Source organism: Lagopus leucura, unplaced genomic scaffold, assembly GCF_019238085.1.
Source record: "Lagopus leucura isolate 7727_CA_CO unplaced genomic scaffold, USGS_WTPT01 Super-Scaffold_100002, whole genome shotgun sequence".
Lineage (NCBI taxonomy): Eukaryota > Metazoa > Chordata > Aves > Galliformes > Phasianidae > Lagopus > Lagopus leucura.
The window spans coordinates 66,948,923-66,968,987 of record NW_024962263.1 but is presented as its reverse complement, the minus strand read 5'-3'; the positions used below and the strand labels follow the sequence as shown (position 1 = coordinate 66,968,987).

Below are 20,065 nucleotides of genomic sequence, written 5' to 3'. Positions count from 1 at the left end.
AAAGCCAAACAAAAAGCACTATCTTTTGGAACACACAGTGTTCCTCCAGGAGCTCAAGAACTTGCCTTATTTTACTTTTCCAACATGAAATGATTGGTCTATTAAATGATAACTGTTTTTTTTACTTACAGATCTTGCCTTATCACAGTGCACTGCCACTGCATCACCCACAGTACGGGAACACTTCATGATTCTCTGACTACTAAGTATGAAAGGTGGGCCATTTTTTTCCAATAGCTGGCTGCTTTTCAAGGGCGCAGCTGCTTTTTGCCCCCTGCAGATGATAAGCAGACAGGCATGCTAGCAGGACTCACAGGAGCCAGCTGTGACCTTGCCTTTGTGGCTGTTGGCTCTGCCTGCAGGAAGTCTCTGCTGGATGCCTGCTGAATCCCTGTGGTCTTGCCAGAATGTTTATCCATGAAGCTGCAGCTCCTGCTTCATGACCATGCTCCATGTCACCCACAATCTGACTGTGTGCTGTCCTTGCTTCCTGAGCTGTTGCTCCAAGGATCTGTAAAATGATGAGTAATGGATGAGACAAATGAATTCCATCCTTCATCTTCCTAGGAACAGTAGAAGAATCTCCACTAAGGCACTAGATAAAATAATTTCGTAGGTTGGAATCTAATATCAACACTGCCACTTTGATGGACCATTGTGTTCTTCATACACTTACAGAACCTTTCTGATCTGCTTTTCGCAGTTACAAATACAGAACTCTGTAACATGGAGGAGTGGCAGCAAGGGATCCACTCCAGCTCTGAGTAAAGGGTTATGCTCTTTACACAGAGAAAAGTGGGAAGTATAAAACATACAACTGTGATTGATTTCTCTACTCGGGCTTTGTCACTATCCATGGAAGCAGCCATACTGAACAGAAATATACACAATCTGAACCTGCCTGTTATAAGATATGTGTTCTTAGTATAAAAGCAGAAATTAATATTTTGTCCTCTTGTTCTACCAAACGTACCTTATCATCTGCCCATCATTTGCTGACACGCCCTGCTGAATGTGTAAGCAGGCCCATCATCCTGTACCAGAAGGGATGCTTAGCTTTCTTGCCATTATTTTTATGGATGTACTGTGTTTGCGTTGTGAATAAAGAGCTCACACAAAATCAAATGATTGCTTTCAGATACAGATAACAGAAACAAATAAACAAACAAAAACAACCAGCACTGATTGTGCTGTAGGTATTTGTCTGCAGCTTCCCTGAAGCTAGGATGACTTCATTCAGCTGTCACTTCCCTAGATTGATTTGTGGTATTGTGCAGGCTATAGAATTTCTAGTGGCATAGTTTGCAAGTGAATGCATCCGTGGTATGTTCTTCAAGACACGTTCTTCATTTGGAGATCTGGGTGTTGTTTTTTTTTTTTTTTTATTTAATCGTCCTTTAACCTTTACAACTCCCACACATTCTCATTGTACTTGTGCTTGCAAATTTCCCAGCAGAAGAATAAAACTCCACCGGAGCACATTGTACTTTTAAATGCTGTGGAGAAAACAGAACCCTTTCCGCATTGTGTTGCTGCTATCATTAGTAACACCGGGACAACAGAGACCTGTGAGAAGAAGCATGGCTTCTAATACCCTCTGAAGAATGCCTCTGCTGCTTATTCAGACCTATCCATTCTTTTTCGCAGTGGCTCAAAATTCAAGCACAAATCGTCCCAAAGCATGCCTAAGCCCAGGGGTGCAGGATGAGTGGCCAGGTCAGCCAGGCTGCCCCATTTTCTGCAAGCAGCGTGTGGTGGCCGAGCGCAACACCGGAATGCCCAGACCCGGAGCTGCCCCCTGCACAGCCTGTCAACAGATTAACAGGTCAACAATCCCAGGTTGGGACTGTTGGGGCTTCACCGTCACCCCTCAGCCCCAGGCCCAAGTGCTGGCTAGCCAGGGTTCCTCTCTCTTCTGGAGTTGCAAAAAACCGGGCGTTTGTGGAACAGCATCCAAACACAGGAAGACGAGGTGCCAACAAGCACTGGGGACTGGGAACGACCGGCCAGACGGCGTTGCCTCAGCCTCCGCTCTGGCGGACCGGTATCGAGCACCGTTGCTCACTCCCCCTCGGTTAAGCTGCTTCCCCAGATAAGACGCTCTGAGAGTAGGGCAGCAAAACGGCGCGGGCGGGCAACACGGCGCCGTCCCACACAGCGTCGCCGCACGGAGGCACCACCCCAGCCCCCGCTGAGGCGCACCCCGCCCGCCCAGGAGCGGGGCGGGCCGGGGGCGGGCCGCGGGGCCGCACCGAGCCCCGCACCGGAGCAGGGCGCTGACGCCGCCGGAGCGCAGCCTCCTCCCCCATCCGCTGCGAGCGGCGCCCGCGCTGCCACATCGGCACGGCCGCTCCGCCAGGCGCTTCCCGGAGCAGAGCGGGAGCCCCCGCGTGCCGGGAGATGGAGCTCCGCTGCCGCGCTTGCTGCCACCGCCGCTGCCGCCCGCCGGGACCCGCGCTCCGCCAGGGCCGCCGCTGCGACTGCCGGGCCGGGCAGCGCGGCGCCGCCGCCTAACGCCGCAGCCGAGGGGGAGGCCCTCCGCCCGCAGAGCCCCCTCCTTCCCGCCCTCCCGCCGCCGCTTCCCCGCCCCCGCCCGGCGCTTGGCCGGGCTCCGCCGCCCGGAGCGGGCCATGGCGAGGCGATGAGGGAGCGGCCGCCCCTGCCCGCAGGCTGCGAGGGGAGGCGGGGAGCGACGGGGTCGGGCGGCTCGGGGGGATGTGGGGTGCGGGGGCCGCGGCGCTGCAGCTGCTGTCCCGGGCCGTGAGGCAGGGTGCCCGGCAGGAGCTGGGCCGCTGGCTGTCCCGGGCGGCCGGCACGGCGGCGGGAGGCGGCGGCGACCCCGGCGGCTTCGTCCCGGCGGACGCCGGCGGGCTGCTGCTGGGGCCCTACGCGGAGCAGGGCGGGCTGCCGCCGGCAGAGCTGCTGCTGTGCCCGCTGCCCGAGGCGGGCGGCGGCGGGCCCGGGCTGACCGAGGCCCGCGGCTGGCGCTGCTCCTGCTGCCTGCTGGGCACCTGCTGGTGCAAGAGCTGCCTTAGCGTGTGCGTCCTGGCGGCCCTGTGCTTCGCCTCGCTGGCCCTGGTGCGCCAGTACCTGCGCGACCTGCTCCTGTGGGCGGAGAGCCTGGACAGCCTTGCCGGTGTGCTGCTCTTCACCGTGGGCTTCATCGTCGTGTCGTTCCCCTGCGGCTGGGGCTACATTCTGCTCAACGTGGCTGCCGGCTACCTCTATGGCTTCGTGCTGGGCATGGGGCTGATGGTGCTGGGCGTCCTCGTCGGCACCTTAGTGGCGCACGTGGCCTGCCGGCGGCTGCTGGCCCGCTGGGCGCTGGACAGGATCCAGAGCAGCACGACGCTCAGCGCCGTCGTCCGCGTGGTGGAGGGCGGCAGCGGGCTCAAGGTGGTGGCCCTGGCGCGCCTGACGCCCATCCCCTTCGGGCTGCAGAACGCCGTCTTCGCGGTGAGTCTCGGCTGCGGGGAGCTGTGGCCCTGGGTTTCTTTGGCGGCAGGGAAACGGCCCCCTGCTCACTTCTGGTGGCCTCCCGTCCCTGTCGAGGCAGGTTCTGAGGCGCGTTGTTCAGCGGCATTAGTCTGCTCTCGGACTTTCGGGACTGTTAGAAAGAAGCATGGGGATGCTCTGTAGCAAAATGCATGGAAGAGCTTAGTGATTTTAGAGCACCTATGTTTTTGAAGCAACTAGAGTGGACGACAAGTTGTATTTTCAGGCAGCCTTGCCTGAGTTGCTCTTTATGGTAGTTAGTATATTAATGTTTGTATTGCAAAGAAGGTAGAGGACAAAGTCCTCCTATATGAAAGGGGCATCGTGTTTTGGGCAGAGCAGTCAGGTGCAGATTGAGAGCTGTGCAGTACATCAGCAAAAGTAAGCTCAGTTTGAGCCTGGTGAAAGCCTGTTTTTCTTTCCTACTTCTAGACAAATATACCTACATAGTTTATTATTTTAGAGTTGCAGTATGATTGTTTTTCTTATCATCTTAAAGGAGAAAGGAAGGAAGGACATGTGGTACACCTTTTTGAGTCCATGCTGGTGATGGGGTGATCTATTATTTTACAGCATAGTCAAATAAAACACAGTGCTCAGTTTTTAATTGAGGACGTCTAACATGAGCTACTAAGTTATCAAAAAATAAGGATGTTGCATCAAATCTAGGATTTCGGAACTGTTTCTCACAGAGAGTGAAGTTTCAACTGAGTGTGGAATTCAGAGTTCTATCAGTGCAGACTTAGCTATGCTGATTTTTTGAAATCTGACTTACTTTAAATTTAAATCTTCAAATGCAAGGGGGTTTTGGGTGTCCGAACCATCCACCCATTTCCTGTGTTCAGAGCTCGCGCAGTGATTTTGAAAAGATTTGTTCTTAATAGTAAAAAAACAGTGAACTGGAGTCTTGAGAAAATGTAAACATCTTGAATTTTCCAGCGGTCTGTTTTATGCTTGTTTTATTTGTGCATGTTTATGAGTAAACTGAAAAGAAAATTAAAGGAAATGTAGGAAGTGACAACTGAAGACTAGGGACCAGGGGTAGCCTTGAGCTGAGAGAGGCTGGATGGGTTTCTCCAAGCCCTTGTTTCATGATGTGTATTTTGGGAATTGTACAGGAATGTAGAAAGGGAAGGAGGGAAGGGAGTGTTCTGGCACTTGACTAGTGACAGGATCACGTATTTCCAAACTGCGTTAAGAAGAAAATTTCTTTTTAAGAAGCAGGAATTTGCTCATTTCTCACCAGCCAGTCACCAAAGCCTTGCTTCTTAAGTCCGTTCTGCAGCTGTTTGTGGAAGCACTAAGTGCTGGGAGCAGTGGAGCAGTGGATTCATGTGCCTTTCTAGACGAACGAGAAACTTGTAAGGTGAAAGAGTGTTTGTACGTTTTTTAAGTGGGTTTCACATATTTGTTGGTCCTCTAGCATGCCGCCAGCATGGCCAGGGCAGTGCTGATAACCCCGACTGAAGTGTTTGTTCAGCTCTCTCCCCTTTGCAGCTCTGAATGTTTTGAAGGTAGGTCTGTAAGGAGGCACAGCGTGCAGGTTATCACTTCATCCAGCTAATGGGTCTCTTCTACTAGGTTTGTGCAATCTGATTATCTCCAGTCCCTGGTGTAGCCTAGATCAGAATTCATAACTTACTTTTTCCTTTCTGAGAGGGCCTTTGCGTGGCAGATATAAGCTTATTAGAAATTTTAATACCTGAATGTATGTCAGAAATAAGTGAAATATTTCTGAAATACTGCACAGTGAAGTAAGACTTCCAGAAGAGTTATGTGCTTTGCAGCAAGCTGCTTATTTGTTGGAAAGTTGATAGCTATAATTCAATTTCTTTTATTCTGCACTTTTTAAAATTTCTTGAGAATAGAAAAACATTGGAATTGTCTTTTTGCTCTCAGTTTCCAAACCTACCTGATCTGAAACATGTGGGTTCATAAATTCAGGGTAGAGAATCCCCCAAAGATGTGTGACTCCCAAACAGTGTCCTGGCATAAAGTGTGCTTTTTGACAGAAATGAAACAAAAGGGTCAGCTGTAAAGAATGCACCAAAGTTTTATCACAGAAAGCCTTTCCAAATCTCAGTGGGAGAGTTCCTGGCTAATGCTCCCATTACCACAGTAGTTAGTTCTTAGTTTGTTTCAGTATATTGCTGTGGCCTGTTATGCAGTTGTATTCATGCTTGCTTTGGGATTTCACTGTTATTTTTTCTGACATGAGCTCTCCCTAGATGCAGTGTCCTGTTAGTCTCTGTCAGTTTCGCAGTGCGGATTGCAGTTAGACAGGTGAAGTTTTATAGAAGGAAAGATAGACTAAGCTGTAGATTTTACTGAAAATTTGTCAGGTTACTTAGCAATGACACCATCTGTTTCCTGACCTTTCTGGGGTAAGGGTAGATCAAAAACCCACAAATAAAATCTTCCTTTCCTCTTCTTAGGTTTCATCTTAGCGGAATGAGAAGGCACCATCCAGCATTTTCATTGGCAGTCCCTTCATTTGGAAGCAGTCTCTTTTGTGGCCCAGTTACTTTAGGACAGATGAGAGTTGCAAACGTGTACCTCTGCTGCTAGAGTGTCCTTAATATATATTCAGAAATGAAAGAGGTGACTAGGAGTATTAAAACAGTTTTTGGAAGTTTCCCAGTTCCATTAGATTTAATGACAGTGTCCTACTTAGGAAATCTTGTCCCAATGCTAGCATTTCACAGACTTTTAATAGCACTTCCTTCATTCCCTTGGCGATAAGGGAAGTTTCAGTTGTGCATCATTATTACATGGCCCAAATTACTATGTTTGTTTTTTTTTTTTTTTAATCTTCTGAAAGTATTGGTCAAATATGAAGTTCTGACATGATTGTGTAGTGTTTTTTCATTACAAATCTACATTAAACTTGCACAGAGTGAGAAATCTATTATTTGTATTACTGCTGTGTATTTAAGTCCATGGGAGCTGTCATTTGCGGAGTGAAGATTGGAATCACCTGATTGGATCTTGTTCCAGTGAATTACTCTTGATCTTTATGCTTCATTGCATTTTCCTCTTCCACTGCCCTTCCTTCCCCCCAAAGCTTTCCATTGATAGTGCTTAGAGCTGCAAGAATCTGACAGTTACTCTCACAGTAATCAAAGTTTATTTTAAGAATAGTATGATGAAGCCAGTAACTTTGCTGCTATTCTTTTGTCTTCAACGTTGTATAAAACTTTCAAGGTCAATAATCTTGTAGTCTCCCAGCGTTAGGAGCTGTTCTTAATTAGTACTTGTTTTATTATTTTGTGATCAACTGAATTGTCTAGAAAATGCACCAGACCTTTTTCACAGTCATACTGTTTTTAACCCATTGTTTCCTTCTGATTTCATTTTCCTGCATAAATATGTTTTGAACTCCTGAATGTTAAATCTAAAATTTCCGAGTGGTTGCTGTACTGAGTTAGCAGCTCAGTTATGTAAACTGTACAATGTAAACTGTCCCCATGCCAATTAAGAGCAGAAATTTCTTGGAAAAAAAAGGGGAAAATATCTTGAAGTATTTGTCATCTTTTTTTTTTTCCCAGGAAAGATTAAGAAAAGCTATAGTTGTGTGTATTGTTTTGTTCACTAATCAAGTTTGATACTAAATACCTTTGGCTGAGAATCTTCATGATGCCTGTCTACATGGGTTGCTCTGAAAGTAATGTCTCCTGTTTATTTTCATGGGAACTACAACAGATACGAGAGCGCAATAACTCGGTCTGGTAAAAGAAATTCTCAGCTACAGTTCGCTATTTTTCAGCATCACCATTAGGTATGCATTTTTGCCTGAGATGAACAAGGGTTTACATGCTGCACTCATACAAAAGAATCTATGCCAACAGAGGTGACCTCCTGTTTCACAGCTGCTGTGATGGTGTCATTGCTTGGAAAAGGTTACACATGTAGTCCATGTTTAATCAGCCCAAACAGGTGGAAGTCAGAAAGTGCCAAATCTGGACGATGTGATGAGTGTGGTAAGACAGTCCAGCTGAGATTGGCCAAGTGTTCCACAGTCTTCAGACTGGTATGAGGCCTGTGTTATTGTGCTACAGTAGAAACGTTGGCTCCTTCTCTGGCCTGACTCAGGAAGTTTGAGTTTCAGTTAAGTCTATGTCATGATGTAATTATCAGATTTGATGGTTCGGGTTCCAGGAAATCCAGAAGGATCACCACTTTCCCATCCCAAAAGGCAGTACTCATCGCTTCAGCCACTGAGAGCTGCATTGTGAACTTCTTCTTAGATGGGGAATTTGCATGTCACTGTTCCTTGGTCTGTCATTTTGACTCAGGTTCAAAATGGGGACAACATGTCTCATTACCAGTAATGATGCAATCTAGGGAAACTGTCACCTTCAGCCTCGTATTGATTCAGTAGGTCTAGACAAACTTGCTTATGGTGTTCTTTCTGTTCTTGTGTGAGCACAGGAGGGACCTACCTGGTGCAAACTGTTCAGTATTCCAACACTGCTGCCACCATTTCCAATTCACTGAGGGTCATATTCAGTTCTGTACACAGTTTCCATGTTGTAGTCTTCCAATTTGCGTGGGTGAGCTGATGGAGATGCTCTTCATTTTGTGGTGTGACAGCAATATGTGTCTGTCTAGAACGTGACTTGTCTTTCATGTCACTGTCACTACTTCTGAAACACACCACCCACTGCCTCACCGTGCTCAACTTCTTGGTCCCCATAACATTCAATAAATATCGAATGTCAATGGATGCCATTTTTTCTGCATAGAGGAGTTTAGTGATACACCTTTGCTCCATGTGCACTTCTGCCAGATTCTGTGCCTTTTTGTCAGACTCCTCCTCTGCTGCCATCTGCCTATGGCAACAGCACGTAGCAGAATATTGGTGGGAAGGTTCAGCCTCTACTGCCATACCACCACCATCTGCCTCTCCTTTTGTGGGCTGACTATCAGGAGACATTACTTTCAGAGCAGCCATTGTATATCTTTCCATAATTAATTTATATCTTAGTGAGCTCTATGACTTCCTCTGCAGAGGCAAATTGTATCTGACTGGCCTGCCACACTGCTATTCTGTTTACCTGGTCATATTTAATACAGCAAAATTTTGAATGATTGCCTTTGGCTTCTGTATATGCAAAACCCAAAGTAAGCAGGCTATATTTGTATCAGTTTTTGTTTTAGGCTTTCACTTTATCAAAAGTACTTTCTTCAAATTCTCGTGAATTGCAGGGCTCTGTTCACCATAACAAAGTAAATATTTTAAACGAACGCTGTAATTATATCCTTAGTTAAATACTTGTGCAGAGGTGCTGTATAATGTAAGATGAAGCAAAATAAAATGCAGTAAATTCTAAAAGACAAAATGAAAACTAGCCACATACTGTTCTGATGAATCACTGTAGGTTCACTGGCTGTGGAAAGTTTAAGTGAAGAAACAAATTGTTTTTATTTTCTGGCCTATATGCCCCATCCCTGGGCAACCTGGTCTAGTATTAAATGGGGAGGCTGGTGGCCCTGCCCATGGCAGGGGGGTTGGAGATTCATGGTCCTTAGGTCCCTTCCAGCCCGTGCCATTCTGTGATTCTGGGGAAAGTAGTGTAGTTGGCTGTGCACGTGGGCTGTGTTGTCATGGTATGTGGCATCTTACGCATTTTGTTTTAACTTAGGTTACAGATCTGTCGCTGCCCAACTACCTGATGGCTTCTTCAGTTGGGCTGCTTCCTACTCAGCTCCTGAACTCATACTTGGGAACTACCTTGCGCACCATGGAGGACGTGATCGCAGAACAAAGTGTTAGTGGCTATTTTATATTCAGTTTACAGGTATGTGAAAACAATGGTTTTCATAAACCATCATGATACCAGTAATGTTGCTACTGTGACTTTGTTTGTGACTGTTTCAGTAAGCAGTGAGTGTTGGATACGGTCTTCAGTTTCAGTGTATGTTTTTATCTTTTCAGTTTTTTGCTTGTCTTCTGTACCAGTGAGATTTGAAGTAGAATTTTGCTTCTAGAGATAGTAGGGAAGCTTCACTCCTATAGCACTGCCTCTTCAAGTAATTGAATCTTTACTTTGGAGAGCGTGTGCTCCTGGAAATGTGTATGAGGCATACAAAGATTTAGCTTTGCAGGTTCTTCTTTTAGATTGTATCACTTCCAGTCTAAAAGAAGTGGGCTGTAGGAGGTTTGGAGGGATGCTTGTTCAAGTGTTAAGAGCTGTCACCTGGAGACACAATGACACCCTAGTCTGAGGCAGCCAACCTCTTGTAGTCTGAGAGCTAAGCAACTGTGGCTGAGTAGCAGGGCATTGAGAAGTGTTTGATTTATGTTGGTATTATCACTAGTTGTGCAAAGCCTATGATACTAATTTTTCATAGGTTTGTGTGTAATGACTGCTTGATAACCCAAATGAGTTTCCAATGTACTGTTTTGCTTCAGTTTTGTTTTCTTCTGTTAAAAGTATTTAATTTTTTTGTACTTCATGTGATACAAAACAGAACTCACATGGTGCTTTCTGAGTTCTGTCCTGTTACCCTCTGTAGTAATCTGCTGCTGAATTTTAGACCTGTTAAAGCACCCTTACACTGAAGAAAATGGCCTCTCAGCTGTAAAGCAGTGTGCTTTGAGTTCTTAAATCCAGTACCTCTGACGTGTTCACTGCTGACATTGAGTGCTCACAATTATGCTAGGTCTTTAGGTGCTGTAGAAATATGATATTACTAATGCCTCAATCAAAATATCCTGTTTTTGCAAGGAAACGAGTTTGTGAGATACGTCTTGCACCTTTTCATGAGCTTTGCTGATGAAATAATTAGTAAATCCTAGGGACAGGCCTTAAGTCTGAGACTGTTGTAAGCATAAAGGTGAAGAATATATCAGAACAAGATTATATATTAAAACCTCATCTGACAGTGTTGTCATTTCCACACTGTGTTTGACCAGCAGTTGATACGGTTTGCTGATTTCTAGTTCATTCTGCAGTCATTTATCTTCCTCAGTGTTTACAATCACAAAGCTGATCTTTAACAACACTGATAAAGTAACTCCTTTTAACCCATCACTCTCCTGAAACTTGAACATTCTTAAACTTTTATATGCAATTAAAAGGTTTAATCAAAAAGGCTTGAGTATTAAAATGCCTTTGTGATTGTCAAGTAAGCAACCTCAATAGATACGGTTGAAAGTCACTGTCTACTTGATCAACTTATGTTTTGGTTGTGAAATGTTATTTTATGTGTTAGAATTATAGAATCATTAAGGTTTAAAAAGACCTCTAGAATCATGTAGTCCAACTGTCAATCTGCCACCACTATTGCCCACTAAACCTTGATGCTTCACATCCAGCAACTGTACGTCAGCAGAGATGGCATAGAAAGCCACAGAGCTGAATGGTTTTGCAGGTTTTTTCAGCTGGAAATTGAGAGATATGTGCAATTTGGAGACAGCAGAGAGGAGTAGCAGTGTGGGAGCTAAAGCAAAGAACTGGGCTTTGTTCTGCCCAATTACAGACAATTCAAAGGAACAGTGGGGTTAGTAGTTTTTAGTGGTCTTTCCTCTTTTTTTTTCCCATTTTTTTTTCCTTCCCCATCATGATTTCTTAGAACGATGCTGTAGTGTTAACCGTTGGTCAGGTAAGCACCAGCTGAAAGGGCTGAATGTCCAAATAGATGTGCTTGCCACCTTGACAACTGTACATAAGAGCTGACTGAATAAGTCCATTAGTGGAGAAATTGCTTATGTTCTCCCAGTTTCTCCTGGCATCTGTCTGGTGCTTTGCCTGGCTGTGTGGCTTTGATGGGACTTTGATTTAGTAAACAGCTGTAAAAATTAATCATACTTCATGGTTGCCAACGCGTTTATATTTTTAAATGATTTGTCTAGGGAACCTGAGCCTACTGGTAGTACCATTTCTCAAACCTGTCAAGTTTAAATATTTGTGTAAGCTTTTAGAATAGGATTTTTCCTGTGTGCTCAGAACATGATGTCTGCAAGTGTATATTTGACTTTGACATCAGCAGCCTTTTGAGGCCTTTAACGAATAGCTTTTATCACAGGCAGTGGAGCAGGCTGCTCAGAGACATGGTGAGGTCTCCATTCTTGAATGTTTTCAAGACCTGATTGTATAGAAGTCCTGAGCAGCCTGGTCTGATCTGGCAGCTAGCACCATTTTGAGCAGCAGTTTGGGCTCAAGACCTCCCATATGCCTTCCAGCTGCAATTATACTGGTCATAGTCGTTGCTGATTCTGGTTGGTTTCCTAAAACATTTTAAAAAAAGGTGGAATAATTTACTTGCTTTTAGAGGGACTGTTATTATGAGACAGCTCTATTTTCTTTGAAGATTTTATTTTTGTTAAGGAGGATCTGTGCTGAAAAGAGTAACTGATGTGTTATTGAAACACATGGGAATGTAGTCCATGCTAATGTCCTTGAACGTGTAATTTCTAAGCAAAATGTGTCCCAATTTATTCTTGTTAATTTTAGAGGTGAAACTTTAAAAATTCTCAGTAATACAATTCAGAGCAAAAAAACATAAACTGAAGTCCTACTTTTAGATAGTATTTCCTCCTTAAGAAAATAACAAGCATCCCCAGAGCCATCCTCCAGAAACTAAGTACAAGCTGCTGTACTTACTGCTACCTTGTTCAGAAACTGTGGTTCTGCCCTGTTTTGTCCTGACCTCTGAGAAGCACAACAACGCTGCTGCTTTCTGCTATCTTCCCTGGTAACAGGGGAAAGACAAGAGGTTTTATTTCCTTTTTTCTACATCATTCTGCCTCTGGTGTTTGGCAAATTGCTAAGAACCATTAAAATGTTAACCTGTTATTCACTAGGCACGTGGGAACAGCTCTTGTGATTTCCACTGCCATCAATCCATTTCTGTGTGGAATTATTTTTGCTAAGAGATGCAGCAAAGCAATTGCTTTCTAACAAGTATGTGAATGGCAATGGGAAGAAACAAACTGTATTTTTAATTCAAATCATTATTTAAGTTCTATAGAATGTCTTTGTGTTGGTATGCTAGAAGCAGTATGTGTTGACTTGTTAGTTCATTTCCCTTTTCAGTCTGTTGCCTTTGAAGCATTAAGTCAGTAGGTGCTTCTATGAGTCTTCACACTGATGACTTACTGTTTCATTAAAAACGGTCGCTTTGTATTTGGTTGATATGGCCTACATCACTCCTTTGTTTTATTTGCAGATTGTTATAAGCATAGGACTTATGTTTTATGTTGTTCACCGAGCTCAAGTGGAACTGAATGCAGCTATTGTAGCGTGTGAGATGGAGATGAAGACATCTCTTGTTAAAGACTGCCAGCCCAGCATCAGTGGTTCGACAACATACTGCAACAAAAGGACAGTAGCGTTCTCTGGGGGAGGTGTCAATATTGTGTGATTTCAAGTATTAATAAAATAAGGTTTTTGTGAACCTAAGCTATTGCCTAGAAATGTCTATGGACAATTCAATTAGCTTTTAAAATGATATTTCAAATGGTTACAGGTTGTACTATGGCACAAACCAACTGACCAGCTCTTGAATTGCACACGGGGTGACTTCTGGCAAGAAAAATAACACGGTGAAGTAACTTGAGATGTAAATGCAAGTTTGGCTGCACCTTTGGTCATTTATTATGCCTATCAGGCCTGTAGTCTGCACTTTAGTTTTTTGTTTTTTTTTTCTTTGTTCCTATAAACAGAAAAATGCTTCTATAAACTGAGAAAAGTAGCACAGAGGTAAATATTTTTCTGCTTAGCATTATTTATAAGGCTGAATAATTATATGCAGTAGAACTTTATTACTGATAAAGATGAATGAGAAAGTATGCAGTTCTATGTACAGTATTCTTGAATGTGCTTTTGCTTCCAGACCTTGGAGTGTATTATTTTGGTAACGATGGGACCATTTGGCTTTTCCTTCATTTTTGATTTCAGGGGTTGAGGGTGGGGAGAGAACCCTATATAAATTTTTGGTTGAATGTATTTTTGTAAGTCACTGAAAATGTTGTAGAGCCATGCATATGTAGTCACACAAGCTTAAATCCTACATGGTGGGACTGAAGTGCTCTTAAATAACATTTTAAGTTACACTGTGTAATATGCAAAGTAAAAGGGAAAGTGCAGATGTTATAATAGATTGCAGTGAAGGAGCTTCTGTTTGAAGGAAACTTCAAGAATTAACCAACTGTTGCATTGGTTTTACCATCGTGGTGATTGTAACAAAGGGCTGTTCCATGTTAATCCTATTTATAAATAGTTTAATTGGAATGGTGTTTTTCAGCTCACATGCCTGCATATAATAAGGCTTCCAGACCAGGGAGCTAAATCTCTCCCTCAAATACAAAATGAGATACTAGCAGACTAATCTTACATGAACGTGGCCTTTATTTTGTAAGTGAATCCCTCCCTCCCTTTAAAAAGCTTTAAAAATCAGTTGATGTGTTTTTTTTTCTACAAGTTTTACATTTTTTAAAGATGCAATCTATTATAAATTTCATCAGAGTGAAGAAATGAAAACTAGGGGTTTTCTTTGGAAAAATAAGTAGTAATGTTTCTGAGGCTCAGGAATTCTGACTCCATTTTTGCAAGACAACACTGTATTAGATAACGCTCCTTTTACATGTGCTATGGACTGTTTTTTCACTGCATTTGAACAGACTAGATAACCTGATAGTATTTTGTGTGCGTATGTGTGTGTATGTTTGTGCAGGTAAAAGGAAAACAACAGCACCTGAAGGTGACCTCTTGTATGTGTGTTTCCCGTAGATACACATGCCAACATTCAATTGCTCAAACACCCACAAGTCATCTGGTACAAAAACAATGCAATGTATTGCTTATTTTGTATTTATTTTGTGTAAGATTTATAGGATGCTTTCAGTCTTCAAGACTGTGTTATTTTCTAACAGAACACGACTGTGCCTCCTTTTTTGTAAGGTTGTTTGTAGGGTCCGAGCATTCTTGTCTTGTGGCGTATAGCAGGAGAGCAGCAAGTCTTCAAGGTAGTTGGGAAGCAGAGATTTGATGGCCTTTGGCAGTCTTACTGCGAGGATGTACGGTAACTCGACAGCTGAGCAATCCTTGGTAGTGAAGTTCAGTTTTGCTCTTCAAATGCTTATCCTTTGTGGACGGCTGTTTGTGGGCCTTGTGACCTAAGGAACCAAACGAGTTATGTAACGATGTTCAGATTGTCTCCTCTTTAATCATTTTTATTTCGTTTGTTTGTTCTTTTTGAAGGCAATCTGCATATACCTGGAAGTGTTCATTTACACATCTCTGCCTCTGACAGCTCCTGTGTGAAAACAAGAGAGCCAGATTACTTTTTGATGGCGTTATTTGTCATCGTGGTATGATTGAGCCCTTCCTGAACTAAACAGTTAAAATGTGTTTTATTTCTTGAAACAGAACGATCCTTGAATAAATGTTCCGAACTTTGCTCTATCTTGCTAAATCAACAATAGTGTTTTCAAGAGGTTATCTCTTCTTCTTTTTTTTTTTTTTTTTTTTTTTTTAACTAACTTAAGGTTGTGTTGTTTATTGAAGAACATTTCCCAAATATGTATTTTGAAGTGCTTTTATTTCCATGACACTTTGTAACCAGAGTAACTTCACTATATGAACACTTTTGTAGTATGGAAATAGTTCTTAAACCTTTTGCATTTTGCTTGATACTTGTAAAATTTGTGTACAAGTCAATGGGAAATGTGCATTAAAAGGAACTTTTCTGTACCATGCCAACCATAATTTTATACAATAAATTCACTCAAATTTCTTTAAAGAAATATGTATTAAATGTTCAGGTTGCTACAAAGCAGTAGCTGGAAAGAAAATGCAATGAGGTGTCGTCTTTATACATGCACACAAAGATACTTGCCTACCTTGAAGAAGTAACAAGTTAGGATTTCAGAATGGATTTTGCAAATTGTGAATTACTGACAAGGGGAAGACATTTTCTATAAAATGAAAAACACTTGCTTAATTCTGTTAAGTAGTTTGGAGATTGGAGGTCTGCAGCTGCCTTTTTGCAATGGAAGAATAAGAGCATACATGTGCTTGTGAGAAATGTGCCAACTAACCAAAGGATTGATATGTTTAAACGTAAAAGTGATGATTTTTTTTTTAAGAGTCTTCCTACACTTAAAAATGGTATGAACAGTTTGAATCATACATAACAAGTCACATTCATGCATGCTTTTGTAGCTGCAGTGGTGGAGAGGTTACTGCTTTTTATGCATGAAACATGTCTAAATTGCTGGTCATGTAAAAGAGGAAATCTTAGCTATGTGGCAGCACTTTTACTTCTTCCTTGCTGTGGTAAGTGCAGCTGTGTAACAGCTTCACCCAGGTCTAACTTTATAGTAGCTGCCTGCGAGGAAAAGATCTGTTTGCCCGAGGACTTTACATGCTGTTTTTATGTTGTTTTCTGCATAACTGCAGCCAGCATTGAGAAGTCAAGTCTGAGGAATGGTAAGACTGCTCTTCTTCATCTAGTAGTTGTTTGGATTTTGACTGACCAAGGTTTTTGGAATAGTTAGCAGCCTTGAAGATAACCTAGGATGCAGTGCTGAAGATGAAACGCTCACTCACTCTGAGGTCATTCTTAATGACAGGAGCCAACAACTGCTGTAGCTCTGTGCCAGGCTGCCTCACAGTAAATTCAAGATTGGTGCAAGTCCCGTCCACACATTAAAATGGTTTGAACTGGAGAAAATAGGAAATGGTGTGCAGAGTAGAAGCTGATGGAAATTCCAGCCCTGATGGATAGCATGTAACTGCAGCAGAAGGCAGATGTCTCTATCCTCTTGAGTCCTGCAGGGTTAATGGTCTACCCAGCAGCATGAGATGGGTCCAGCACACAGTCTCTCTTCATGGACATTAGCACTCATGTACTATTCTGCTGTATCAATTTATTTTTAACTTATGTTAATTTTATAGTGATAAGTAGAAGTAACTTGAGTACAACTGTTTTGGTCCTTCTGTCCCTCTCCATTAAGTTAATCTATTGCTAAATTTAAAACTAGATTTTAATCAAGTGTTGCAATCATTACTGTAAGCTAAGTCCTTCCTGGTCATGTGACTAACATGTAATTGGTTGTCTGGACTCTTGATTAATTTGGAAAATGATCAGGGCAGATTAGTTGTGGCGAGCAAGCCATCTTTTTCCTTCTAATTACTTAGATACATTGTCAGAGAAATTAGTAGTGTAGATTTCTGAGACAGGCATTTTTGTTTATTATTTTTTTTTTGCTTTAAAAAAAGGAATTAATAGCAAGAACAGAAAAAGGATTTGAACTGTGCAAATCCTGGGATAAGAATATTGGGTGTCATTTTTGGGGGGGATACAAGAGAATTTTGCCTACATGTAGCACAGTTAAGTTTGGGCAACTCGAAGTAAATGAGCGAAGAGGCTGTAAAGCCTGCATCTTCAGGCTGGAATGGCAAGTCCAGTTTGTATTTTGCTTTGGCATTTCAGTTACATTTCTCTAATCAGAGCAGTTTAATTTATCTCAGTAACATCCCAAGATCAGCTGACGTGGGAGCTTGGATGTGCTAAGTGATGTGAATGCAAGGGCACCTGGCCCAAGTGAGAGCCCACATACAGCGAGCTGCATTGCTCTGCCTGTGGGTCCCTGTTCCCAGTCAGCTGTAGCTGCTCCCTTCAAGGCTGTGGGTGGAAGGAAGGAAGGGGAGGCCTGTGAACAAAAACTGCAAGTTTTTTACTCGCTGCCTTAGAAATTTGATTGCAAGTGTTCTCCATGAAATGTGAGAAAAGGTGGGTGGTGGTGAGGGAGCAAACTAATGAATTCTTTTTGACTCTGATTTCTGAGAGGGAGTAGCAGTTTCCTTTAGCGCCAGATGAGATGCCCAAGTGGTAAAGGGGTGGGGGCTTTGTTGGTTTTTTTTTTCAGTTGTGTTTTTTTTTTTGTTTTTTTTTTTACAACTGAAAGCAAACAATGCTGAAATGACAATGATAGGAATATAGTGAGGATTGTTCTGATCCTTGGCATACTATTACTTTCAGATGTCACAGCTACTGGAAACAGCATCTCTAAAGCACTTTGATGGCCTCAGCATGTTGGCTTCTGGAGAGCTGCTGACTGCATGCCTCTGATACCAACATCTGTCTTACCACCTTGACTAGCAAAACCCAAGCCAACAGCAATGGATAGTTTTCATCTGAAGGGCAGAGAAACGTTTGTTGCTGCCGTTTTGATATCTTAGCAGTAGTCTATGGTAGGTGATTCACCTGGCTTCCTTTCTAAAGCATTGCTCAAGTTTGTGAAGCTGATGGAGGCAAAGCTTTGAGCTTGCTGCTTCCTTTTCCTCCATCCAGAAACACAGGGAGAAGCCAGAGGTTCCTTAAAAACAAACAAAACAAACCAAAACAAACAAACAAAAAAAACAAAACACAAGGCACGCAAACCATGCAACCTATTTCCAACCCACTTTCAGCAGAAGTCATAAATTCCTTTTTGTTCTGTCAGGAAGTGAAGATCCCCTATATTCTCCCACAGATGTAAATTGAAGTATAAGATGTGTACTCTCCCTCTGCGGATCTTTCTGAGGTGTAGATCTGTGGTAACCATGAGGGTACTTGCACTTAGAGTTTGTGCTGTGAATTGTGTTGGATCAGTGACTTCCAGGCATCTTAATGTTGCACTGAGTTTTAGAGCTTGAGGTCTATGGTAACGATACTCACACATGGAGCTCCAGCGTCGCAGAAAGTAGTACTTTACCAGGGGAACTGCTGTGTTTTGTGCAGCTGCAACATGATGTGTTTGTCTGGCACTGGTTTTGGTAAGGCTGCAGTTATTTCGTGTTTTGGGATAGTGAGCTGAACTATGTCTCATTGGGTTTATTGTCCCCCTACTGAGAGGAGCACCCCCACACCTCACTGCTGCCAAACCAACAGAAGGCTCAATACTTGTACAGGTCCTTTTTTTGTGTGTGGCTGAATTCTGAAGCTGAGGAATCTGCCTTTTTTCCAACCTCATCTGTCAACTTAATGAAGGATGCCTCTCCTTGCAAATTGTGCATCCCTAGAGAAGGTGGTTATGGGGTAGAACTGTTTCTTTTAAATAAGCTTTGAGGTGGGAAAATGGCACAGTCTGGAGGGAGAGAGCTGAATTCCCCAAAGTCTCCAGCGTTCACACTGGGGAAACCAGTCTTGTGGTAATGAGTTCTCAAAATCTTTCCATAAAGAAGCAATTTGAGAACTGGAATTGAAAACTTAAAGGAGGAGGGGAAAAGTTGCAATTAGTGAAAGAGTATTAGTATGCTTACCAGGAGGTAAAATCCTGGCAGCTATAATTAGACAAGGTTATTGGCCCCTTTTCAATGAGTCATTCCTCTGAGAATAGATTAAATGTATTTTTTAAAAAAAAAACACCACTTTTTGCTTGTTAAAAACCTAGCAGAAAAAGGAGAGGGAGTTACAGAGGGATGTATTAACAATTTAATCTTAAGAAGGTCTGAAATTGCACTAAAATGCAGAAAATGCCGACTCATAAAGATTACTGAATATTAACCCAGAAGCAAGACAGGAATTTTCTTTTATGAGTGGCAGGTATGCTTAGTACAGATTTTCTACTTTTCTTCACTATACCCGCTCTGATAAGCAGTAAAGGAAAGATAGCCATGTAGTTGATTATAGCTAGTTTATATGATGTGACTTACATTCTCTCAGGGAAAAGTCTTGGGGGGATTCTGTTTTTTGGGACTGTCTGCAGTACAGAAGTACCTGGCTTCTTCCTGCACACCATGGTTCTATGCCTTGGGATCAGGCACATGGGTAGTTGAAGTTTCCTCTTCTCTATGCCTCTCATCAGCTTGGATCTTGAATAACAGAAGGTTGGTTCTGCCACTGGGAGTGCACCTGTGCTTTCTGATGAATATCATCAGCCTTAACGATACATTATTTCAGGTATCTTTGGATGCCCTATGCAGATGGAAAGTGTGATTGCACTTGCCAAAAAGCTGGATTTTCTCCTTAAAACCTAATTCATCTAATATTTAAGTGTCTCATCTGAACTGGCAACTTCTATCTCAAATGAAATCATGTTGGTCTGCTGAAGATCCAGTGTCTTCGTGGGTCATTGCATTGTAGAGTACTGAAGATTGGAAAGGACTGCTGAAGGCCACACAGCCCAGCCCCTGCACGGGTCAGGTCCAGCTTGATCAGGATGCCCATTGCCACATTCAGTTGAGGCCTCAGTATCCTCAGGGCTGGAGTAACCACAAACTTGGCTGACCTGACCCAGTGCAGACCACCCTCATGATGAAAGAATTTTTCCTTATGCTGCATTGGGATTTCTCAAGTTGCCGTTTGTGGCCGTTTCCTCTCCTATCTCTGAGCATCTCCAGCAGGAGCCTGGCTCTATCCCCTCTGTCCCCATAGGGTAGCTGAAGACAGCAATTCACAATCTGCAGGGTGGGAGGTGTGCAAGTGAAGGAGGATGCTGCCATAGGGATCGTCTTTGTGGGCATCTGGTGCTGTGACAGGGACATGTGGCTGGGCTGGCTCCACAAGCTCAGAAGGTCATATTCATGCACACAGCCCTGCAAGTCAGAGAAACACACAATTCCTCAGTTTTTTTTGT

The 20,065-nt window shown here is 43.1% G+C and overlaps 1 protein-coding gene across 1 annotated transcript; it reads left to right on the top strand.

Moving 5' to 3' along the window:
• The first annotated feature begins 1,704 nt into the window (after positions 1–1,704).
• On the top strand, positions 1,705–12,902 carry TMEM64 (transmembrane protein 64). The gene is given in 5 exon segments (XM_042869495.1): positions 1,705–1,839; positions 1,922–2,600; positions 2,603–3,456; positions 9,141–9,296; positions 12,670–12,902. Coding segments are annotated over 5 exon segments (2,019 nt in total). The 3' UTR covers positions 12,865–12,902.
• The last annotated feature ends 7,163 nt before the right edge of the window (positions 12,903–20,065 follow it).